Source organism: Spea bombifrons, chromosome 5 (assembly GCF_027358695.1).
Source record: "Spea bombifrons isolate aSpeBom1 chromosome 5, aSpeBom1.2.pri, whole genome shotgun sequence".
Taxonomy (NCBI): Eukaryota; Metazoa; Chordata; class Amphibia; order Anura; family Pelobatidae; genus Spea; species Spea bombifrons.
Window position 1 is genome coordinate 33207036 of NC_071091.1, and position 26904 is coordinate 33233939.

Here is a 26904-nt window from a genome sequence, read left to right on the forward strand (position 1 = left end):
TGAAAAGAACAAGAGGAAGAAAGAAAACAGAGAAGACAGAGCTAAAGAGGATCAGATAGATTCAATGTTCAAACTGAAGTGGTGAATACATTTTCTTCTGGAAGAAGTGAAGCACTCATCTGTAACCGGAGTCCAAAAAAAGAAATAGCATTCAGTAAAGGAGTTAATGGAATCTGTAGGATGTTTGTTACTCAGAAACATTTCTCTACTTATCCTTTTAGTAAACATCAAAAAGGAAAGGGTGTGCTATTTATAGAAGGACCCAAGTCTCGCTGACAAATGATCAATATGCTTTTAGCTGGCAAGAAGAGATGGTTTTATAAATAAAGGAGTTTAGGTCTTTATATTCCTATGTATTTACTGTTCTACACACAAAATACTGTATTTTGAACATTTATTCTTAGATAAGGGATTAAAGGAAAAATGTATTTGTATTAATATTCTAATTTAATTATTTTATTAATTTCTAGGCTGTATTTAAGTTTAATATGGATGTATTTCTTAAACTAGTTAGACCTTCAGTCTCGCTTTCTTTCTAAATGATGGGATGAGAGTGAGAGAGACTGGGGACCAGGTCAGACCGAAGGATGGGAGCAAGGGAGTTTATTTATTTTGAAGACCAGAGGGTGGGAGATGGTTAATAAGGTGACGAGAGAGAGAGACTGGGGACCAGGTCAGACCTAAGGGTGCGAGGAAGGGACAGGGAGTTTAAGTTAAACTTTAACTTTAAAACAAATAGTGCGTGCTGTACCCAGACCAACTAATCAATTGACCAACTAATCAATAATGAAAATCATTGAACTACTTTGCTTATAGATAATTTATACCATGTCTCACAACATTTCAATAAACAATGTAAAGAATTGACTTAAACAGCCACTTTACTATATGCTGTGTATATTGAAACTGGTAAAATTGGTGATTATGAATCAACAAATGGAAGTTTCATAAGACTGATCGCTACATTTATGCCCCCTATGTTATTTGCCTTAAATACTATACTTGAGCTTTAAATACAACTAAATTTAAAAAATAAATAATCCTAAATTACCTAGTCCATGTTTCCTTATGTAAAGGCTTACACCTTAATCAGTCCTTGGTCTGGTCTTAGATTCAGGATAGCCATATGTGCATCCCATGCATGTTTAAATTCCCTTACTGTATTAGCCTTTACTGCTTCTGATGTAAAACTCTTCTATTTATCTATCACCCTTTCAGTAGAGTAAAACCTCCTTAACCTCCTTGCATTACATTACATCTAAACCCCTGACCTTCTAGTTTGTAGACTATGACCTCTTGTTGTAACATTTCTTCTCTTTGAAATAAACGTCTCTGTTGTTTGTTAAATCCCCTTTCTTCCCTAACCCATTACTATCTCTGCAGATTTATTTTTGGTTCAAATATTTAAGTGCCTGTGCACATAAATCTCCTATTGAAAGAATTGAAACCAATTTAGCAAACAGTATTTTCTTTGTTAAATGAGTGCAACTTATTGTGCTTCCTATGTGTTGGCTTTATAATTACTTCTTTTCTTTAACTTGTATGCAGATGAGGTGCTGTCAGAGAATTTCCTGGACTACAAGAACCGTGGTGTGAATGGATCACACAGAGGTCAAATTATTTGGAAGATTGATGCCAGCTCTTATTTTGTGGAATGTAAGTTCAACTGCGTGAAACTCAACCGTGTTGAATTTAAGATTTTTAATTTCATTCTTTATATCCTATAAATAATTATTTTGGTTCCTCAAGATAAATCTAGAGTATGTGTATTTGCAATAAAATCATAGAATAATGATTTTTTAATTAATAATAATGTTAAATTGTTAGATTTTTCCTTTTCTGTGTACAGTATGATGGTACTTTGAGCTGCCATGTTTTGTTTCGTTTGGGAATATGTTGGTTGTTTGCCACTTGTGAGCAAATGGAGAAAACAGTCAATGGAATCTGTTTTTATATTACAGTGAGACATCATAGCCATTCTGTTTCTTTTGTGTTACTTTCTGCTACAATTAGGGAAATTAACATAGGTGGTTCCAGATTGTGTGATCTTCTTGTGTTTGTCTCTCTTCAACCAAAATACTCTGAATGCTTGCATGTAACATTTTTTTTTCATTTTAACGCAAATATGTTTAAAATAAATTCAGTATACTGCAAAATCACATGTATAATACTCATGTTACCCTTTTGAGTACTTACAGGGATTATACAAAATAATATAATCGCAAAGTAAATCATCCACTCATACTAAACATGAGTGTGTATTGTGCCTACGACTGTACGGTAAATGTATTATTAGGAGACATAAAATTATTATGAATAAGAATAATTCAGCATTATTAATAATAATGGTTTTAAGCCACAAGTGCACACAGGTTCAAAGATATAGAGATGGCACATTCACTCAATGGATTTAATCATGCATGTAGTATATTAATACAATCAAAATACATGCACACTAACCAGCTAAAAAAAGAATGAAACAGTTTATGTTTCCATCCCTTCTTGCTCTAGGAGACCCTCTAGGAGACCCTCAGGAGTCTCGTCATTGTTGGAGAGAGGCCCATGTTTATATCTTTTAGTAATACATGAAAATATACCGTATTGGCTCGGATATAGGCCGCCCCGTATATAGGCCGCACCCTAAAAGTTTGGTGCTTTTTTAAAGAAAAAGTTTTTTTCTTTAAAAAAGCACCAAAAGATATGCTGCCACTCTGTCCCCCCCCGAGATATGCTGCCACTCTGTCCTCCCCCCCCTCGAGATACGCTGCCACTCTGTCCCCCCCCGAGATACGCTGCCACTCTGTCCTTCCCCCCCTCGAGATACGCTGCCACTCTGTCCTCTCCCCCCCGAGATATGCTGCCACTCTGTCCCCCCCCGAGATATGCTGCCACTCTGTCCCCCCCCCGAGATATGCTGCCACTCTGTCCTCCCCCCCAACTTACCAGAGTAGACTCCCGGGTGTTCTACGGGGCCGGAGGGGGACATCTATGCACATCGTGTATACAACTCCCGGCGCCGGCACTCAGCGGAAGTACCGGCACCGGAAGTTGTATACGCGTATTGCGTAGGTGTCTTCCGCCGGCCCTGCAAGACACCCGGGAGTCTGCCCTGGTAAGTCGGGGGGGTTAAAATGCATCGTGTGGACGTTCACCGGCAACGGCGCATTGCCGCTGCCGGTGAACGTCCGTGCGATGCGTTTAGACAACCTCCCGTGCCGGTACTCCCCCTCGTGGGAAGTGCCGGCAGGGGAGGCTGTCTGAGCGTATCAGACAGTAGGATGCAGGTCCCCTGCACCGCTGCGGGGGATCTGTATCCTGACCCCGCTGCCTGCCCGGCGCCCGGGACTGCATGTCCCGGGCGTCGGGCGCTAGACCCCGAATATAGGCCGCACCCCCACTTTAAAGTCTTAAAGTGGGGGAAAAAAGTGCGGCCTATATTCGGGCCAATACGGTATGTCATTATCTGTCTACATGCCCATAAATCTTGTGTTTCACAAAAAATATGCTCTCCATATCCTGTCAACGTCCCAACATCCCAGGTTCAAGGACATGTTTAACTGTGCTCAGCCGCACTAGAACACTCTACATGACATCATTTTGATTTAAAGTTCCCAATATACTTTTATACAGAGAATAATTAACTATTTAATGAAAAATTAACCCTTATGCCAACATGCCTTCATCACATTATTTACCCTTTTGCGTCACAATTCTCTTCTGGATACTACAATAATTAAGACGTGATTCTTTCTTTCCAGTTGTTTTAAGGGACATTTCTGCCATTATAATGCATAAGATAACTATGTGGTCCCTTTAAATTTAAATAAAGGGGGCATTACTGACATTAAACTGTCTCTGTGATTGTGTTGATTAGTTGTGAGAAAAGGACAGGAAGTTTTGCCGCCTTTTCCACAGATCTCAGCTTCTCTGAGGTAAATTAGTCACTTACCTTTAAAGTACCTCCAAATATCAAACTGATTAACAAACAAAAGGCATATACTATAGGTGGTTTTCATAAATGAATTTAATTAACCTAAAAACTATGGAGATTACATTTTTTTCCGTTAATGGGCGTTTATCATGCACTGTCGCGATATCAACCTGCACATTATTATGGAATAGGTTATATACTTCTTTGAACCTCTAGTCTGATGTAAGCCAGGAACTTACTTAACTGGTTAATCAAGTCATGTCTAATTTATGTCATTTCACCCTATTTCGCTACACCCCCTCTGCTACTTCCTTTGGGATTTGTCTTATCTTGCGTTTATCCTATTTTGTCACAATAACTTTATTGCCTCAATAGCAGGGAATCTTATAAGCTTTTCAGCCTTGATATTATTCATTACAAAAAACATCTCCATTTGTAAATAGTCTTAACATGTAATTGCATCCTAATTACTTACTCTATTATTTGTTCTTTCTTTTAAAGTAGCAGATGAAATTGTAGTATTTTGTATTCAACAGAAGATGTGACTCACACGTTTCCTACCAATGATTATTCTTATCATGATCTCTTCTGATCTCCGCTGTGTTCATCTTTGCGTGAGAACATCATATCCCCTGGTTAAAACCTACGCTAGCAATAAAATGCAATAACTTACAAAGGCTCGTGTTACAGTTTTTGGAGATTTTCATCCTATGTTGTAGAATATCAATTAAATTACCATTGACCCAGATTTTCAATAGATGGATTCTTTAGATGTAAAATTAGGAAGGTCCGATGGTTTTGTCAGGCTTGTGACCAAACTTATATGATGGCTCTTTATTGCCTTGGGACACAATACAGAATTGTCTCAATTAATGTTCTTCAGCTATCGAAGCAGTCCCAGTTTAGGGAAATCGCAGCTATATTTGTGTCTGAAACCGACTCCCCAGAAAATTAGATGTAGCTCTATTTATTATATAAATATTTTTTTAGTAAATACTAAATATACTTAGTTTTAAAAATACTAGGACACATGGATGAAAACTGCAATACATAAAAAAAAAAATATTGTGGATGTCGAAGAAGAATTTCACAGATCTTACAGAAAATAAAGTACAATTGGACCAGATGGATAATACAAAGAAGAGAGGAAGACAGTGACATTGTATGTCACAATATATCATTTAATAAAGAAAAATATATTATTTGTACAACTTGAATAATCAAAACTATTCACCAAATTCAATACATAAAAATACTCTATTGCCGGAACATTTCTAAAAAAAAAAAAAAAAGCAATAGAATGCCTTAGTTCTATCCGCCTGAATTATTGTGACAGCCTATGTAGATAGATTGAGACATTGCAAATCGGGTAGTTTCTGTAATACACAAAACATAATGCAACTGGTTAAGGAACCAAATCTATTTGCCTGGAAGACAGATATGTCAATGAAGTTATTATAGCTGACCTCTACTGCCACTGGATGTTCATTTAAAATACATAAAAAACGAGTTATAAAAAAGTGGTGTTTTTTCTGTTTTCTAGTTTTAACATAACATAATGTTTTTAAAAACTGTGTATTACTGTAAGTGTTCTAGCTCTGTTATCTTACACCAGTCTACTAAACAAACACCCTGAATCCTCAGCATTCTTCCTTGTGTCCTTGCCATCTTGCACACCAGGCAAATGCCCAGTGGGCTGCTGACCAACATCATTTCTACAGTTTTTGGCCTCCGGCTAGATATGTCCAGCCACACGCTGCATGAGCACAAAAAAGTAGCGTGCGGCCCCTCACATCCAGCCCTCAGCCACAACAGCATGATAGTTCCAGTGCCGTCTCGTCTTCCCCAGTCCAGCCCTGCTTATGGTAAAGGATAAATAACTCAGTCCTAAGCATGAGTTGACTAACAGTGCCATAAAGAATAAGCTCGGTGTTTGAGCAGGAAGAGTCACCCAAAATATCACATGACTGACAACAATGACAGCCTTAAGGTCTGCAGATAAAGAAAGAAAATGAAATAAAACCAAGGTCTCTTCTATGCTACATTTGTAGCTTTTTATCTCCAAACTGATGAAATTATAATAAAATTAAGACTAAAATCTTTCAGATAAGATATAATGTATTTTCACTCGCATTCCTTTAACTTTGAAGCCTTAGATTTTTGCTGTTTATTCTCAGGCCTATCTGAGTGTAAGGGATGTAGTAGTCCTCCACATTCTACATAGGTCTGTGCCTCTTGTGCATACTTTTTAATGCTGTTTTATCTTACCAGCTAAATGTCCCATCGTACTAGTGTCTATTCTACTACACATGCAGCTACAGTTACAATAACCCTGCCATTTTTCCTGCATACATAAGTGGTCCAATAAAGGGACATTAGCCTGGACAGCTCATTTGTTGAGACTGCACATCAAAATCCAGGACAGCTATGCCCTTCATCCTACCCTGATTACACCAACTACCAGTAAACTGCATTAAAAGAATTCAGTTTGCCAATACCATATATTCATGGTAGAGAGGTATACATTGTGAATATGCCATGGTAATAAACATCTTAGATTGCATTTATTTTCTCATCCGTCTTGGATATTCCTGCCATTCTTGCCCTCTTTCTATTTCAGGCAGAATGCTCCAGTGTAGAATTCAGATTAATATTCATGATTCTATTGCACACCCTTTACCTGTTGGGAATACTACTAAATTAATGGAAATGAAAGGGTGAGAGGCAGTTAAGCAACGTGATTTTAGTGGCAAAAAAACCCAAGCCATTTTTTATAATAATTTTAGAAATAAATTACTTTACAATAACTATTGATATATAGCAGCAGACTTGACCCAAAAATCCCACAGAGAGCAGATCTTTTGCTTGAAACAAATACCGTATTTGCTCGATTATAAGACGACCCTGATTATAAGACGACCCCCCAAAATCTGATTATTAACTTAGGAAAAAAAGAAAAAGCCTGAATATAAGACGATCCCAAAGGAAAAAAGTTTTACCAGTAAATGTTAATTCATGTAAACAATTTTTTTTAATAAAAGCTATGATTGAGAAAAATATTTTTTTTGTTTTTATTTCTTGTATTTTCCAACCTGTCACATCTGCCCCCAGGCTTGCCACTCCAATATGGCACTGTGGCCCATGATATGCCTTTTAACCCTCTATATGCCACTGTGCCCCATGGTATGCCTTTTGACCCCCTATGTGCCACTCTGCCTCCAGAAATGCCTTATACCCCTATATCCCATTCTGGCATTTAGGGGGTTAAAATGCATATTATGGGGCAGAGTGGCATATAGGGAGGTATAAGGCATTTCAGGAGGCAGAGTGGCATTAAGGGAGTTAAAAGGCATTGTATAGAGCACTCTGCCTCCAGAAATGCCTTATACCCCTATATGCCACTCTGGCATTTAGGGGGTTAAAAGGCATATTATGGGGCAGAGTGGCATATAGGGAGGTATAAGGCATTTCAGGAGGCAGAGTGCTCTATTAAATGCCCCCTTAACGCCACTCCAGAAATGCCCTATGCCCCCATTTAACACACACACACACCCTATACCCCCATTTAACACAAACACACACACTCTCTCTCTCTCCCTCCCTCTCTCACCCCCCTTCCCTCTCTCTCCCCACTCAGCCCTCTCTTACCGGTGCGTCCAGCCGGGGCAGCGGGTTGACGTCGCCTTCCGCTGCAGCCGGAAGGAGGTGGAGTTGGCAGCGTGGGTTTGTATGCGTCCGTTGCGTATACTTTCCCCGGCTGTCAGATGACAGTCGGGGAAGGTCTACGCGATGGACGCAGACAACCCCCGCTGCTAGCCACACCTCCTTCCGGCTGCAGCGGACGTTGTCTACGCGGATCGCGTAGACGTCAACCCACTGCACCGGCAATACAGCAGGAAGCACCGGTAAGTGTGTGTATGATGGGGGGGGTGAGACAGGAGGATCCAGGTCCCCTGCAGCGGTGCGGGGGATCTGGATCTTAGTCTCCTAATCAGACCTCTATTTGAGGTCTGATTAGAAGACGACCCCGATTAGAAGACGAGGGGTATTTTTCAGAGCATTTGCTCTGAAAAAAACCTCGTCTTATAATCGAGCAAATACGGTATATACAATGCATAATTCAATGTGTAAAGAGACTTTGAAATACATTTGTTAATTTAACTACAAATTATACAAGGCAAGTCAAGCTCTTCCTGCAGCAGAACATCATCGGGTTTGGGTCTTTATGTATAGGGAACTCGAGGATCTCCTGTCCCACAGACTCTCCTGTCAACTCTCCATTTGGTGAATAGACCTCAAAGAGTTGTTGTAGAGGGATTGTATTGAGCAGTGCTATATATATATATATATATATATATATATATATATATATATATATATATATATATATATATATATATATATATATATATGCCAATGTACATATTATGTATATCACACTTAACCAGATGGCATGTTGCACTAGTATGTAACTCTTAAGAGGAATCTTACATTGCACTCTTACAATCTCTGTAAAATGGATGGACCATGAACAGCATCAACAATATCTTTGTTTAGAGGTAAAGCAGATTAGCCTTGACAGTTAACCCTAATTTGATTATTCTTTACAGTAAAATAACATGTTGAGACTTAATGTTTTGTCGTTAACAGAATGTGTTAGATCCATAGAAACGTTCTCTTTCAAAGGAAATTCAGTTATATATTTTCATTTGCTATCTTGAACATCAAAGGAGTAAAGCAGATTTGATGTGCTTTTACATAACATCTCCTGCAGGCATTATGTCATTTTTTTCTCCTATAATACATAAGTAATGCGGAATTACTGCTGTGAAAGGTCTGAAATGAAACTCGGGCATTTAAGGCAAAAATCTTAATGATATGAATAATATTACAGAGCCTACTTGTTTTTTAACTAGGTGAGGAAAGGTATAAGGCTATCATTAATACAAGATAAGAGTAAGGATCAATTCTTAAGAAAATTAGTAGACTAAATGGTCCTTACCTGCCATCAAATTATGTTTCTATGGCTATATATGGTTTCTTTTGAAAAAGAAATAATCTTAGGGTCTTGGGGTGAATGTGCAGATCCTCACAGTCACAGTCTCGGTATGACTACATGTTGTACTTTGATTAATGCGTATTTGAGTATCCAAATTATAATGTCTTTCTCTGTTCCCTGCTTTAATAAAACCTTTCCTTCTGACAATTATTGTTATTGGAACCATTTGGTTGCTACCAGGGACATATTTACATACAACATCATGTCACAGACTTCCACCTCTGAAGGATGAGCATTGCAGGGTAAGAATGCTATGTAAGCTCCGCCGCTAGGCACAGACCTTCATAGTGCAGTTGGGCTGGTTACAATAGGTGTATCTAATCTCCCCAACCGATTTACTCCAATTTGACCCAAGTTGGCCCATTCCATAATAGTTGGCCCATTCCATAATGTGACAACTGGTTGTTACTATAATCAAGTCACGTCAGTAGAATTTTTGGAATGTCTTCAGGTAGGATAACTCGATTTGACCATGGAAAACCTGGATTCAAAACAGTTTGAAAAAGATGGTGGCCTGCAGGGAGCTTCTAGTGTTACAGGAAAGTTCGAAAAGGAAAAGAAAGAATAATAAGAGAGCTTATGCTCTTTGTCTATTTTTTGATTAAAATTCATTTTGTTCTTAAAATAAATAATAAAATGTTTTTGTGACAATTCTGACTTCAATCAGCACAGCTGCACTTCTCTGCAGTGCCACAGAGTTTTCATTTCAGCCGCATAAATATTAAAAAAAGAAAGGAAAGCTTCTGTGAAATCTCATCTTTGTTAGAAAAGCTTAACCCAAACGGAGATATCCTCTAAGAATCGGATTTGGATTAAATTTAAAGGCAAATTCAATATCACAAAATTGGGATTTTAAGAACCAACTTTTCACGGTGTCCTTATAACATTGTTAACTGAGTGCAGGAAGATTGAGGGAGGTTTCTTTAGGACAAGAAAAAGTTTTTCTGGCCTAAGCAAAAATATACTCATCAGTGCTGCAATAGTTGCCTGAAAACTATATTTAATTGACTGTTTCTTATATATGCATTTAACATGTTTTTTTTTGGTAAACCCTGGATAGTGTGCCTCCAATATCTAATAGTAAATTTGAATAGACTTTGGGCACAGTGAGCAGTAAAAAATAAGAGCACTCACCCTCACGTCTGCCCTAAAAAAACTTATTTTTGGATAGAGTAATCTTACTAAAAGGTTTTAAATGTCAACATCTCATTCTGAATAGTAGGCATTATGTAAAATAATTGATGCTGGTACAAAGTTTATACTACCTTAGAAACCAATGGTATGGTCCTGCTGGTCATATCATCCCCTACCTTCCAGCACTTGAAATTAGTGAGGATGTCTTCTTTAATGCGATAAGACCTACGGATAGCCATTTATTTATATTATAAACCAATTTTTTTACTGTTTCTATATTTTCAACTTTTAGGGTTGTAGAATACTGAACATATTATTATTTATTTCAAAACAAATTACATAACAAATTACTTAAAAAACTAATTACATCACTTTTCACCAGGGTGAAAACTCTTATACTAACCTGCAAGGGCAGGCGGCTTGCCAGACAGAACTAGTCACGACACACTAAGACAGGACAAAAACAAAAACATAAAAGTGCGGAAACTTTTTGAACGTCCCCCATACAATATTAAAATAGGTCATCTTAATAATAGTAAAATAGATACATTCAGAAATCTGATTTACAAAACATTTGGATTATCTACATGTAAGCAGTTATTTAGAATCTGATGTTGCCTTATTAATAAATGTCAATAATTCATTAACAATATAGCTTCTTTCTTGCAGCTGAAACGAAGATCTGTTTTAAGTACTACCACGGAGTGAGCGGCGCTCTGCGGGCTACAACACCAAGCGTCACTGTGAAAAACCCATCCGCACCAGTAAGTCATGTCTCCAGGCATTGCTTTGATGTTCTTCTTTGCAGTAGCATTAATTAGGAAGCACAGCCAGAATTTATTGCACACTCTACAAAGCTTCAATGAGTTCCTGGTTCGTATCATCACATCTTGTATAATCCTGGCCTGAAGAGGCCAATGAATGTTCCTACTGTTGCTTGGATGTACGTACGTTGGCTGTGGTAGTTAATAGCGAAACATATGGAATAAACAATCTGTGTTACCAGACCTAAGACACTAGGCAGTGAGGCTGTAGACTTTACTATAATTTCATAGTTTAACCCTCCTAATGCTAGGTAAGCCTTTTATTGTTATGAGAGCTATATGTTATGTAAACCGGTTAAATATTTGCCTGACGTGCTTTATTAACCATTGAGAATTTTGAGGATTTTTAAAAATGCTGTATTTAGAATTACCACCTTTTTTGAAAAAAAAATTATTTTTTTTTATCGCATGTACTGAGTTAAAATTCATGTTTATGCTAAAAATATAAAAAAAGTAGGGATTTTCTCTAGGTTAATCCGTTTATGCTAAAAAAAAAAGTAGGGATTTTCTCTATCTAAATCCATTTTTATGCACTGATTAGTCTCATCGGACACTAAAACATCAAGAGACTTGGGTTGTGTTCTACTTGAAATGTGTAGTGATTTATACAACAATGTTGAAGACGATACAATGCTCTCCATCCTGGTGAAATCATGAGCATGACTATAGAAAGGGACCTGTGTCACTCTTCTTTATTGGCTCCTTATGATTTCACTCCAGGCCACTCAACATAATTGGTATGACTTCATCAACTGCGGGGAATCCTCGAGAAGAGAATTGTAGGTAATTCTCAAAAGGGACAGCTGGCTCAGCTGGTCTTCATCTGGGATATTGTTTGCTAAGTAGAGACATTATATCACCACTAAGCCTGTTGTGATTTTCTGTTTTATTTTTTTCCTCAAGCACTGCAAGATACCATAAGTGCAAGGATTACATTAGTTCATTATTGTAACAATGATCTGTCAATGCCATTTACTGGTTCTTGCTAACAAAATAACGATTCGTATGTTATGGGTAATTGCTGTTTATGTGGTCTTTTGGGAAATCTAGAGGTCTCCATGATAATAATCACTGCTGACTCTTATTTTTAAATGCACTATTAAACATGGGGCCATCTACATGGCACCATTTGTACGTGGCTGGACAACTTATCTTTTTAGGCAATTATTTAAGTACGGTAACATCAGGACAGAATGTGGATATGTGAATCCTTATCCAGTTACTTAGCCCTCGTTAGAAAAGAGGATAACTATTTTTAACTCTGTATAATATAAGAATAATATTCAGTAAAATTAAGTAAAGAATTATGATACTAATTGTGGCATTTAAACTTTTTTGAAGTATAGTTTATCTGTAGGCTGTAATATTTGTAAGTAAGGTTGCCATATTGGCCATTTTTTCATGAACAGATCAAAATTTTAATTGTTGCTGGCTACCACATATAATGCTTCCCTGCAGTATATAGCAGACTATGTTTGGATTCCTATGAACATCAAATTCATCTATTCATGAAAAAGAGGGGCCGCAATAAAACAAACAAAAACTAATGAGAAACCTCCTAATAATTGGTATCCATCAGTTCATTCAAATATCCTTTTTGATTAGGGAGAGTTACACTCCCAACTTATATTATTGTATGCAATATAATATTGCACAGAATTCCATTAAGGAAGGAAAAACTATGGCAACTCTAAAGAGGGGTTCACAGGTGCAGAAATCTCAATCAGGTGACAGTCCTGCAAACAGGACATATAGTCACCTTATGAAGGGAATCCATAACAGCAGAAGCAAGGGACAGTCCCACAATGTAGGGAGAGTATAAGCAAGCACAAATGGCCCTGTTGATTAAGGGTTCATCAAAACTTAAAAAAAATCTTTAGTATTATATATATATATATATATATATATATATATATATATGCGTTTAAAGGCCCACTTTAGAAACTGCTGGTGTAGGACTTGGACTACCCATCTGACAAATGCATGGTGGACCTTGTAGGGTGTGATTTTAAGTGGGTGTAGCTTTATTTGAGAATGCCGTGTCAGTCGAATATGCTAGCACATGACGTGGCAACACAGAAGGGGACTGTGGCAAATTGCTTGAACAGAATTGGTTGATGTCCAGAAACATGACGTCCCCAGCCGGACCACACTCCTCCAGTATCCGCCGCACTCTCTAAATATGCCACATTTAATGGCACCCAGTCCTTGGTTAATATTAACTAAAACTCTTTAACTAGAGATAAAAACACTGCATATACATCATGTATATTCTTCGACTTTTATAATTAAAGGGCATAGACTAGATCAAATATCAAAAATCTTATTATAACATTAACTTGTGTAAAATGTATATTTATTTTATATATATATTTATATTATTGATATTGCAGCAATATAAATGGTGCAGTTACTTACTATAACAACCAGTTTCCAGTTACTGGGTTGTAAATATTCTAATGTGTATTTGTAAGTGTGTTTAGCTGTTTTAGTCATTGCAAAAGATAAGTGGGCTTAAACATGACTTTACCATGTTATTATGTAATTACATGAACCAAAAACATATCTTATAGTAACCTACTGTGATAATGCCTCTAAGGATTCTACATTATGCTTCCAAAGAACATACTTTCACGGAATATCTGCCAGATAAATGTATACAGTAAACCCTATCCATAAAATATAGGGTATTTTGTCACTCTGATATAACTGAAGAGATTATTGTGATAACTGTTAAATGTATGCTGCCGTTTATAATCGTACTTTTGCGATTGAACATTATTATGGTTTTAAACAGAGATTTTAGGAAAATTGGCTGTAAAACACCTGTTTTTGTTCTGTGATCATTTTCAAAACTAATACTAAAATGCTGTATGAAAAACAGCTTGTCCCTCAGAGGCATACAAAGTGATTTTCCATCTTTGCTGAGGGGCCTAGAAAAGAAATAGGAAATAAAGCACCTATTCCATAACCAATATAATGTTTCTGCTGATTTGGATTGCTCTAAAGAGCACCCTGTATGCTCACAGTCCATGATTAGGAGGTACATATAAATGGGTCCTTTGCTGGACATAAGCCTGGGTTCTCCTACCAAATTAAGGGCTGTTGTCCCCTAGAGAAGACTACTTTTAATAGTGTTCACTGTAATCAATTATTATACACAGCCAACTTAACTTTGTTGATCTTTGCTATAAAATCAGTTTATTGCTAGACACATAACACTTGTAACACAATGCTAACTACAAATACAGTAATTTTACAAGCACTTTACATTTGGGTAATTATATTAATTATCTTCCTTATCAATTACTCATGTGTAGCTCTGTAATTTAATGTTGCACTTGAGTAGAATGAGTCAGATTAAAGTAGATAATCACTGTTGGTCCCATATGCTCCAGTTGAACAGATATCACAAATACATGAGGCCGTATTTTCGTGGAGATAACGTACATGCTAAAATTACTGTAAATGGACCACATCTCCTAGTCTGCTGAAAGATCAGAGCAATGGACATTATGGACAAACAACAGCTTGGGTGATTTGGTTGGTAATGCTTTATATAAAAAGCACAGATCACAGTGTTTCAGATGGATGGATGTATGGACGGATGCTGCCAAGAATTCTGAATTGATTCATATAAGTATGAAAACATTGTTTGAATGAGCTAGTATTTGTGTTGCTGTGTAGAGAACTCAGAAAACAGACAATTAGAAATTAAAAAAGAGAGTATAAACATTAGTATATTTTGTGAGGTTATAACCAAGAGAAAGCTCTCCAGTTGGTGGACTACAGGTCTAAGGACTGACTGAAGATCATAGGGATTGTAGTTCATCATCAGCTCAAGAGTTGTTTGATGGCTACGCCTGCTTTAAAACTGTAGCAGGTATGCAAACCTTCCAGCTGTCCTTGTATATGAAGGACAGTCCCTCCTTGGGACCCAGATACCCCTCCATGTTCCTCTAATCTATATTGTGAACCTAGGAACTTATGGGGTCATGTGAGGGCAGGGATGACCCCCACAAGGGATGTGGTTGGGCAGTGAGTGGGCATGGCTAAACATGGCTCCCATGCCCTGGAGAATGAAGGAGAGTAACCCAGGGGATCAGAGCTTCACAGATATTGTCCCTTGTTACTAGGCGCTCAGAATGTTGAGTGGATACGAGTTTGTCGCATTGTTCTACAGCCCTTAAAGTCATAATAATTTGTATAGAAATAGAAGAAGATGTGTAAACAATGTGCATTATTTTTCTTCTAAATGTTAGGTAACTGTACATAGCTCAGAAAATCAAATAAAAAACCTTGATGAAGCCTTGCCTCCTGGCCTCACCCCAACCAAACCCCCAAAAATAAAAGTGCCTGTTTGACCCTTTTTAATATTATCAGCAAACAGGTGCAGGATGTACATTGACTAAGTATTATTTCCAGTTATTTCAAATTATGACTCCTATGATCTTGTATGTATATATACAGGTATACTAGATATATAGACATAGACATTGCGTCTGGCAAATTATTAAAAACTCTCATATAATACAAGTGTTACGTACTACAGACAATTGAAGAAAAATGCATGTCACGTGTTGGTGTGCCACAAATGACACTACAATGCAGGCCACTTAAAGTTGTTTTTTTATGCCACCATCTGTGATGGTTTAAGCTACAGATACCGAAATCACCATAGCAGGCCCATACTGCTTGTAGAAAGAGTTATGGCGCATATAAAATATGTAGGCTCATACTAGGCTAATATATTAGATCATAAGAAAGATTCACTTGATTTTTATATATTTACGGAAAGCACTATGATTTTTTGTTTTCTTTTTATTTTCACATACTGCAACATACTCTGACACAACGAATGGAAACTGGAAAACTAATATAAGTATTGTTTTTCGTTTATTTGATATTATATTGTTTATATATTTATATTGTCACAATTGTAATAGGCGCAACACTTTTCTATATTTTGTTTATTGTAGGCATTTTGGGGTTATCCTATTAGTGTTTGCAGCATTTTTTCACTTATACATTTATCACACATTTGTTGTTAAATTACTAGCGCCTGATCACTATTATTATCTTTTAATATATTAGGACCACATTTACATTAACAGTACCTGTGTACTTTGTCCCCTCATGCATACTCACCAACATTTCCTTCCTGGATCCCTGAACAAGGGGATGGGGTCAGACACTCTGCATGACCCGACAGCATTGAGCTCTAGGCTGCCCAGTACAGATACTGGGTAGTGTGGAGCTCATATACAAGAATTTAGGTTGCCTCCTTTCTGAGGCTGATTTTAGAAGTCCTGAAACAAAGAAAGGAAAATATCAGAACACAGTTTTAAATGAAATGTGACTCATTCATTCACACTCCGTAGTGCAATAATAAAGAATTGGTGTGAACAGAATGCGTACACCCACTGACTTAAAAAGTGCTATCATCTCTGTGACCTCCATAAGCGTAAGCAGCACAATTACTCACTGTCTCTCTTACTCATTATTTTTAACGCCTTAATCATGAAATATACATTCTTAAAGCGGAAGCAGCATGGGAAAAAAAATCATTCTCCTTTAGCATAAAATACGGTCATCAGATATTTTGGGTCACTTTCCCTGATTAACCCCTTAAGGGCTGAGACTTTTTTTTTTTTACACTATAGGACCAAATAGTGTCTTTTTCCCCCTCTTTTTCATTTCATGAACCCACACATGTTCACAAGTTATATATTAGCAAAAGGTTTTTTTTAAAATAAAAAAAATTTAAACATGTAAGACATTCTTTTTTTATGGCAAACTTTAAAAAAATGATTTTTAAAAGAAAAGCACGTTATTCACAGTGTTACATGTATATAAATTATCTAAAAGTAGTATAAATGTGACAAATACCAAAATATATTTTTTTAACTTGCCAGGATCTGAAAAACACCCTAGATTATGATATAATTTTCATTTATTCTACGTTTTCACATTTTTTTAGGTTTTAGTGTTTCTGTTGTAATGTTTTGCCCATACTATTGTCCAACATGTCTTGGTATGCTGAACGGAATATTCCAAGACATTTTTGACAATGCTATCCTTCCAACTTTGTGGGGAAGACCCTTTTCTATTCCAGCATGACTGTGTCCCAGTGCACAAAGCAAGGTCCAGAAAGACTGGGTTTGGATGAGTTTGGTGTGGAAGAACTTGACTGACCCGCACAGATCCCTGGCCTCAACCCTATCAAAGACCTTTGGGATGAACCTTTGGGAGATTGTGAGCCAAACCTTCTCATCCAACATCAGTGCCTGACCTCACAAGCGCTCTACTGGATAAATGGGCAACAATTCCCACAGAAACACTCCAACATTTTGTGGAAAGTCTTCCCAGAAGAGTGGAAGGTGTTATGGCTGCAAAGAGGGTACCAACTGCACATTAATATCTATGTATTTAGAAAGCAATGTCATAAATGTTCCTGTTGGTGTAATGGTCAGGTATCCCAATACTTTTGTCCATATAGTGTATATATGTGTGTGTGTGAATATACATATATATATTATATCTTGCAATATAAACATAAATTAACTACCGGTATTTTTCACATTAGATATCTCTGAAGTTATCTTTAAGAGTACTATTCAATAAAAAGCTTGTGGGGATTTTCATAATGCCATCAACTATTGACAGTAGCATCAAGACTTAATGGTATTAAATGCTATAAAAAAGATTTTCTTTTAAATTATATTTTACATTTATGCTTGAGAGGATTAATGGGAACAGTCCTAAAAATAAACACTTCAATCAAAGGACAACCACCCAAAAATTGGGACATGTTGTCACCAAGATGTCCTTTTAAGTAAATGATTTTTAGGGTGATCGTGATATCCAAAATATTTGATATTTATTTTATACAATCATTGATAAAGCATGGATGTCTTAATTCTGAGAGTAGTAAAGTAACATTTAAAAAAAAAAAATAATCTTAACAGTAGCAGCCTCAAAGGCCTGTTTCAGAGATTAAAGACTGGATAGAGTCCTCTGCCAGGGGAGACAATGAGAGGAGAAGCAGGCGACAAAAAAAGAGAATAAATAAAGCTGCTGAAAACCCGATGCTCAGAAGAGAGAAGTGCAAAAATATAAATGATAGTGCCAATAGAGAGTAGGACTAAAGCACTGGGTACATTTAATAATATAGACATAACATGTAATATAAATAGTACATATAAAACATATTCCAATGCAATAAAAGTCACCAGCAAAGCATAAAACAGGATACAATGCTTGTTTGTCGATGACATAATGTGTGGAGGACCTGACACGTTTCATCGTAAAGGCTTTATCAGAGGTTATGGTTGACAAACACAAACGTAAGCCTCTTAGGTAGTACTAGCTGCAAAAAAAGGAAAAGCAGCTAGATGGCTACAAGATAAAAAAAGCCTTAGATATTTGTACAAAAGGTGATATGAATAAGTATTGATGTAGAGAATGTCCTCTGTATATAATTCAGCTGTAGAAAGCGCAGAGGAGAATAAAACAACAAAAAGTCATTCACTTTAAGGATTTTCAAAAACATCCTATTTATTACAGTTTATCTATATTATTAAACATTCCCAATGTTTTAGTCCTACTCTCTATCACACATACCCTCTACATACCCTCACCCGTGTTTTCCCTACTCTTCATCCTGGTGGCTCTGTCCTGCATGAAGCAAGTCCTGCCTTCCTGACTTGCCTCATCTTTTGGAGATAAACCTATAGGCTAATAATTGTTCTCCTAAGCCTAATGGCCCCACAGAGTCAATGAAGTTAAATTGCTTTATTTCTACCACCATCCTTACAGAGAGTGTTTTAATACCGGTAGTTCTATTTTTACTGAAGTTGCTTTATAGTGTTTTTCATTCTGTTGAGGATGGCCTTAAAAACTCCTAAATTCTAGGAAACTCTAGATAAATAAATAAAATGTAATACAGATGTAGTTGTAGTTAAATGGGTTAAACACAGCTCTTGCATCGTACAGTTTTCAGCATTTGGTGCTTTTTTTTTTTTACAAACCACGTTTTATAGAGTTAATCTCTTTTAATCCCCATAAAATAATATCTTACATGTCCGTTTTACCGCTTCCTCTCCCTCGTTCCATTCCTAGAGCATTATTAATTCCTAGATACATTGCCATCCCCAGGGCATTGACACTGTTTCTAGCAAAGGGCACCATAAAAATCATCATTCATTCGAAAATGAAACTAAGGGCAACATGGCAATAATTCACTCCCTGTATATCAGACACTAAGAGGGAATGTATGAGCCGGTCATCTGTGGCGCAATTAAACTTGGTATTGTGCTTTACATTTTTCACTATGTTAATTTGGCATAATTGTTCTATCTTTGCCTAGACAGGGATTTTCCGAATTGTAGTTTAAAATAGAGCTTTAAATTAATATTCAAGGAGTGGGTTCTGTATAAACAAGGAATATTGATGCAAGGTACTGAGGTTAGAGAGATGAGACAGGAGGCAATTACCGTAAGAGTGGTTCTAATATTTTAGCCTATATATTTTATATATACAGTAGGGGTTTTTCATATTGCAGGTGCAATATAAGGGTGGTTCTAATATTTTAGTCTATATATTTTATATATATATACAGTAGGGTTTTTCATACATATGGCTGGGACTTCCTTGGTCTCATACACAGCTATTCTGTTGACTGTTCGCTATACGGTACCATGTAATAAAGCGTTCCTGGAATGCGATATGTATTGATTTTTTTTACTAATTACATTTAGTCTTTATTGATGTTTTATGGAATATGTTTTCATTAAATGAATTGTATTAGCCATGATCATATTAATACGGCTCTTCCATGTCATGGATATGATATAAACTTGAATAAACAAAAACTTGAACACCCAAAAACACGTGTGGATTTCCAAAGTGAAAAAAGGAAAGAAAAAGAAGTAAAAGGAAAAAATACTTCCCTAGTATATCACTGCCGCAACCCAACAAAAACGCTCCTCTGGGCGTTCACACACGAAACCAAACAGAAATCGGGGCGCATGTGTATATAGAAGAGAAAAAAATATAATAGTGTAATATTGTAAATAAAAATCAAGTATATATAAATGTGTAAAATGCACTCACAAACAGTGTAAGTACAGGAGGCTCATCTGTGGTAAAAGCTGTTCTTTTATTCTTAAAAGTTCTAAAAATATGAAGCAAAGAAAACAACCTTATGGTGCAGTAACTTCTTATCTCTCAGATACACAAGTAAAATTGCACTTACAAAGAGGTTGAGTTCAAATAGATATTTAAACTTAAAAGTCCGGTATAGTTGATCCAAGAATATGCAGATAAATTTCTTCCGTATCTCAACGCGTTTCGCCACTCTTTTGGGCTTCCTCAGGAGAATGAAGTAAATACAATCCGCAGTAAAAGTCAATGATCAAGTGTAAACATGTTTACAAAGATCCACTTTAAATACTGTCCTCAAAAACGTTCTTGATGCCGATGTATGATGGGACTTCATGTTTCTGTTTGGTTTCATGTCATGGATATGCTCAGATGATAAACACTGTTTCATTCTGACATGGATGCCTTTGGATATACTAGGCAGCTGTCGGATGAATTAGAAGGGTGCTGAGCGTCACTATCATTCTTGCAGGCAGTTTGCTATCTATCTCACAGATATACCACCGGTTTCTCGTGCTCCATTTATTCCAAGAATACAATCCCACGGGCAGCACAGGAAGCTATAAACAATGACTCAATTTGTCAGGAGACATGACAGATTTTACATTTTAAATGTAATAATTTCACCCAGATTATTGCAATTTGCTCTAATCCTTCCAGAATACGAATAGGGTGTTCCTAATTAGGAACAAGATCTGGATTTTTAGCGCAGCTTCTCAAAATTAAAGAGGCCTCAGCGCTTCACTCTTTCATTGTTACAATACACATTTTTAAATCTCCAATGCTGTCGGAGGGGATATTTTGAGAAAAGCTTTTTGAGTACTTGTTCAGGATGACTCTGGTTAAGTACAAAGTTCCCCCGGACAATATTGCCCTTGCCCTATACCCATCATAGATATTGCACAACAGATATGTAAAGACGACCAAGGAGAAGTCTTTCTGCAGGGCCTGGAACCGGAGGAATCTTTATAATCGGTCTCCCTGGGGCCTTGTTTCGTGACACTAGTAATAAAGTCAGTATACTTTCAAAAACATAGATTTAGATTTCATCATAGTGTTTGAAAATGATGAAGAAAATAATAACCAAACATGGTGTTGTAATAACCTAGGAAATGCACATGCTGTGTTGGTTGAGTGAGACCGTTGTTATTTTTTGAGGAGGTCTTGTTTGTCTATGAAAGTACGGGTGAAATCCTGGATGTAAGTGGGAAGAGATAATGATGGTAGAAGAGAGACGGAAGTCATGAGAGGAGCGAAGAGGGCGTATTTGGATAGGAGGGTGGATATATAGGAGTTAGAGTTGTTAAGGGCTCTGTAGGTCAGGGTCAGAAGTTTGAATTTGACTCTAAAGAGAAATGGAGAGCCAACGGAGAGATTAGCACAGAGGATTAGCAGATGAGGAATGGTGATGGAGGAAGATTAATCATAACAAAAATGCTCAAAAAACACAACCTAGAAACATATTGTAAACTAGTTTATATGCAAGGGACTGATATTTTTTTTTAGAAAAAGGTTGGTATTCCCAATGTGACTGTAGAGACGAAAATAAAGCCCTGAGTGTATTCATTCCAAAACTAAAACATATATTTTATTTACTTGCTAAAAATAATAGTAGTGTGTTCCAAAAAATATAAAATAAAGGAGGGTAAAGGGGATGAGTATTACTTTACAGCACTGATCCCCAGCTACCACGACCACCATTTATCACTAGTGGCTAATGGAGAATGTGGCTATAACTAACTTAAAAATCTGTTGACGTGCTCGGCAAAATCTCCTATCTTAATAAAATAATTCCGGTGTGGTTTGCAGATCGTCACATAGAGATGTTAGTGGAAATCACTATATCATTATTCCCAAAATCTAGAAAAGTGGCAGATCATATAAGAAGGAAAAGCCGCCTGGCGTGCTTTTTGACGGCCAGTGTCTTTCTCCAGCGTCTTTCTCAGAGGCTAAATGGTCTTGCTTTGTCTAATAACAGTTTTATGTAGGGTTTTTTTTTTATCAGAGTGTTTTCCCATGTTATTTTAACTTAATTTGTTTGAGGCTTGCATACCATACACTGCTTTGCCTGCTTTTTTTTTACACTAAACAAATTAAACAGAAACCATCACAACATACTTTAATTACTTTATCCAAACATTTGAACCATAGAGGATGAAGACGTTTAACGCCACGTAAAGAGAGTTATTATTATTATTTATTGTTTTATATAGCGCCATCAAATTCCGTAGCGCTGTACAATGGGTAGACAGGACATAAGAAGTAGTATATAACATAACAATTTCATTTACAGAACCACAGGGGGCTAAGATGGCGGCTCACATGAAATTCATGAGATTTGCTCAGAGCTGGTGTCAGATTTATAAAGAATTATAAAGAAATACTACATTCTGTATACTTACTGTATGTGCCTTTGTTAGCGAGTTGTTTTTCCACATCATCTCGTAGGTATCTCAGTTCTGATCTGTGAACAGCCGTACACTGTAACAATCCCAGACTAGGAAAGTGAACTGGTAATCGGGGAACCTTATTACATAACTACACAAAAATACCTCTTAAGTATATAACAGTGGATGTGTTTGCGTGATCTTATTTTTTATATTAAAACGTGCCAGACATTTGACACAAATATCACAGAAAAGAAATCGGAAACCCCTGTCAAGTATTTTAGTAGCCCTGTAAGAGGAAAATATGATTATTGTTATTTTAATCGTTTTTTAAATTATTCTTTGTATCACCATTTTACCCAAAATGTTTTAAAAGATATCTAACTTTTCCTTCACAAAGTTGACTTAAAAGTATGATCGGTGGAAGCATGTGACCGATTCATACGATCCTGGGATAATTACTGATCTCTCTCCTATATCTCTTTGCAGGTTTTCAAAACTATCACCCACGAGGACACTCCGCATGGCCAAGGAAGCCGCAGACTCATCAGTTTTACACTGTCAGGTATGTAACCCTTGTGTGCGTGGACTGGATCTGATTAATGTGGTCTTAGCATGCATTTTTTATGAATGTCGTAAGGACAGGATTGCAATAATTTCTTTGTTTATTGCTTATAATACCTCTAAATACCCCAGGATAAACATACACAAACCCGTAAGTGTTTCAAGAACATTTGGATTGAAATGTTACTTTGAATGCTTACTTAACTAATTAGAGGACTGCTCCAAGCCCTTAAAGAACTACGTTTACTGACAAGGAATTAATGGGGTGGAATTCCATGCCTGCTAGGACTTACGTATTCCCAGCATGCAACTCTCCGGGTATTCAGTGATGCACCATTTCTGCTTCCACTCAATTGACTCAACAAATGGTATGGGGAAACGTTTAACAATTAAAAACAAAACTACAATAGCCAGAACCCAAACTGTACGGTACTGATTAACATTAGTTGATATAATAGGTTGGAAATATCCATGGTGGGCTTTGTTCTTCATTACCATCATCAATATACTCTCGCTGGGGCACTGGAATAACCAACCACTGATGACTACTTGGTGTCTTATAGCATCATCCATTAGCGCCGGGGCACCCACAGCACAGCACATGTCCACAAGTCCACATAAGACATCTGCCTGGTATTTACAATAAAAAAAAATTACAAAATGAACAAGAAAGAATTTTCATCATTCTTAGAAACAGGAACATCGGAAAACTATAAAATCAAATTCATTGGTCTCATGCTAACCGTTCTTAGGTTATATGTAGGCCACCAGTGGTAACATTCCTGATGTACATATATGGTCATGTCCAACATGTGAACTTACTCCTGCAACCCTATTGGTCAGCAAGTGGGAGAACCAACAGATTTGTGCATCTTTACATGCTCATTTACTAGCAGAGAAGAAGGAGCTGGCCAATAGCATTGTGAGCAACAGCTACGCCAGACCAGGGTTAAATTTATGTTTCTTGAGCTCAAGTTGAGTCAACTTACCTTCTGCATAGATGTCTCTGCGTGTCTGGAAGGATTCTGTAGGATTCACAGCCAAGGTGGGGGGGTTGGCATGCTTAAAGAAATATTAATACAATCAAGTAGAAGAAAGTGTTATAGTGATGGTTGAGGGTGCTGTCATTGACTTGCCTTTATTCATACACCTGCTATCATATCTATAATTTCTAGATTTTCAAGCACTTGGTTTGAAGAAAGGGATGTTTTTCAATCCAGATCCATACTTGAAAATATCTATCCAACCTGGAAAACACAGCATCTTCCCGGCTTTGCCTCATCATGGCCAAGAAAAGAGATCAAAAATTGTATGCAACACAGTCAATCCTGTCTGGAAGCGAGAGGTATGATGAGCTGAGATGAGCAGTTCCATTGATATTTTAGTAACTGATTTATGATTTATTCATTTATTATGCCATCTTCCTCATACTTTCATCTTGTCCTCTGATCGGCTTTACCTAAAAAATCTATATTTGTAACATGCTTTGTAGGTAGATAAATCAGAAGAGAGGAAGCAGGTGGGTGTTCTAAATACCACTAGCATAATGAGTATCATTTCAGATTAGGTAAAATTAGATTAAAAATGTCATGAAAAAGTAAATAAATAATGTTAACAAAAGATGTTTTGTCTTTTGTCGTGTTTTATTCATTAACGTAACTGTTACAACTTTTCAATGTATGTGAAACTGTTGTGGATGAATGTCTTCCAGTACAGGTGGTAAAGGCTAATGTGTTAAAACGTTGCGAGGCATGTAATTGCATTTGTTCTCACGTTAGGTTAATACATCAGTTACAACAACTATATTGAGTGTATCTAAAGAAATAGCAATAGTGCATTACACAGCAGTAGATGCAAATCTCCTTCAGCTCTTGTTAAAAAGGACTATTAGAATCACAAACAGTATTTGCTTATTCCACTAGGGGGCAGCATAATACAAAAAAGATAACACTCCAGCTTTGGCACATTACATTTATTTCAGTGACTTCAGCTAAGACTATGCTTTACGGTGACATAATGTATCTAATGCAGTTAAAACAATGTTTTTTTATTCATATGAAAAAAACAGATTATATTTAGTGTTTTTTTTTTTAAACTAGGAATAAGTTCAACACATATAATGTTTATTGCTTTACTGATGACAAAAAGAGGGTGCTATAGCATACTACCTCTTTAAGAGCTCAGAGACACAATGTTACCAAAGTCTACATCGCCAAATTTCAATGTCGACACTTTTGTTAACCTAATTTCCCTTTGTTTGGTTATAAATGTGCAGTAAGCGTAGTAGTTATATGACAAAATATGTAAAAATACATAATAATTTGAATTGTAGTTGAAAAGGTGCACTCCAACTCTCATTTCAATGTATATGATAGCTGTGTTTTAACTTATCATTGAAAATACAAATAAATAAAAAAGACTTTACATATGTTGACACAATAAAAGTTATTGGCTTCAACTTAAGGGCATCTAAGTGCCACATGACTGGCTACAATGGCAGCCTGAATGTCTGCAAATAACGAAACTTTTCAGTCCTGCACTTTACTGTGCATAGCACATTGTATTCGCCTTCCAGGTGAATACCCTTTCATCTTTGTAGCAAGTATTTTTTATGCATACTGTGTTATGTATGGGCAATTGTGAGGATTTTTATCACAGTGTATGAGAAGTTGTGTGCCTCAAATTTACTTCTTACACTTTAACCGTTTTGGTAAATAGATTTCTCAGACTTATGTCATATACCTTATTTTTTATTATTATGACTATTGGCCAGAAAAAAAACTAATGGTGTGCCATGTTCTCTCCCAAATGCTCTGTAAATATGCAATTTATTCTTTAGTGGCGCAATACAATTTAGATTCTGTACAGTTCTGCTTATATTATATATTGATAATATAGTGGCTATAGTGGATATTTTCTGTAACATTTGTATTAGGCCTAAGGTCAATATTATAATCACATTTATATGATTTTACTCGACAAATAACCTTTCATCTTTATATAACATAATGGACCAGCTGCGGTATCCTGCTTCAGAATGTTATTTGTCTTAAACTGTAGTCTTTATAGAATTATAGCATTACTATTTTGAGAAAGAATAAAATAACAAATCTGTATATATATATATATATATATATATATATATACGTACATACTTTTCTCAACATGCTATAGTATTTAATACATGTATTTTCTTTAAGAAACAGAAACTTGAAAAATACATTTTTGGTGAGTGAGGTATAATGTGCTGTTGTTTTTTTATAGTTGTTTAGCTTTGTATCCCTTCCAACTGATGTCCTGGAAATTGAAGTGAAGGACAAGTTTGCAAAAAGTCGGCCAATCATCAAAAGATTTTTGGGCAAATTGTCCATGCCTGTGCAGCGATTGTTGGAAAGGCATGCAATAGGGTAAATAAAGTTTTCATTATACAAATAGCTATGTATGCTCACATATCAAATGTACATTTAATAATTGCATTTGTTTCTGTTATTAATAATTAGGATTCACTTTTGTTTTAGTTCTGTCATAGACTAATTTTCTGAACCGTTCTAAAACAAGAGCGATGTAAGGTCAAGATCATTCCACTTGTAATACTTTAAATGCCTTGGGTCTTATTTCTAGTTTGCCCCTAACTGCTAATGTTGACTTAAGTGGTAAAAGGAAATCTTAAAAGGAAATCTTTGTTGTGTTTATCTAGTAACTACAATGTTAAAGTATGTACCTTTAGTTGGTTAACGCACTAAAAACATATGAAAGATGTCAAATAAGAAAACAAAGTATCTCAATAAATTATTATAAGGTTATAACCCACAAACCCATGAGCTCATGGCTTGTGCAATGCTA

At 36.4% G+C, this 26904-nt stretch overlaps 1 protein-coding gene across 1 annotated transcript in view; it reads left to right on the forward strand.

The window, feature by feature from the left end:
* The window catches only part of HECW1 (HECT, C2 and WW domain containing E3 ubiquitin protein ligase 1), a 100261-nt gene that overhangs the window by 47291 nt on the left and 26066 nt on the right, over positions 1 to 26904 (forward strand). Inside the window, exons 4-8 of the mRNA XM_053466089.1 lie at positions 1549 to 1656; positions 10794 to 10888; positions 22987 to 23062; positions 24237 to 24406; positions 26326 to 26468. Of these exons, the coding sequence (XP_053322064.1) occupies positions 1549 to 1656; positions 10794 to 10888; positions 22987 to 23062; positions 24237 to 24406; positions 26326 to 26468 (592 nt within the window). The remainder of the gene's footprint in view (positions 1 to 1548; positions 1657 to 10793; positions 10889 to 22986; positions 23063 to 24236; positions 24407 to 26325; positions 26469 to 26904) is intronic.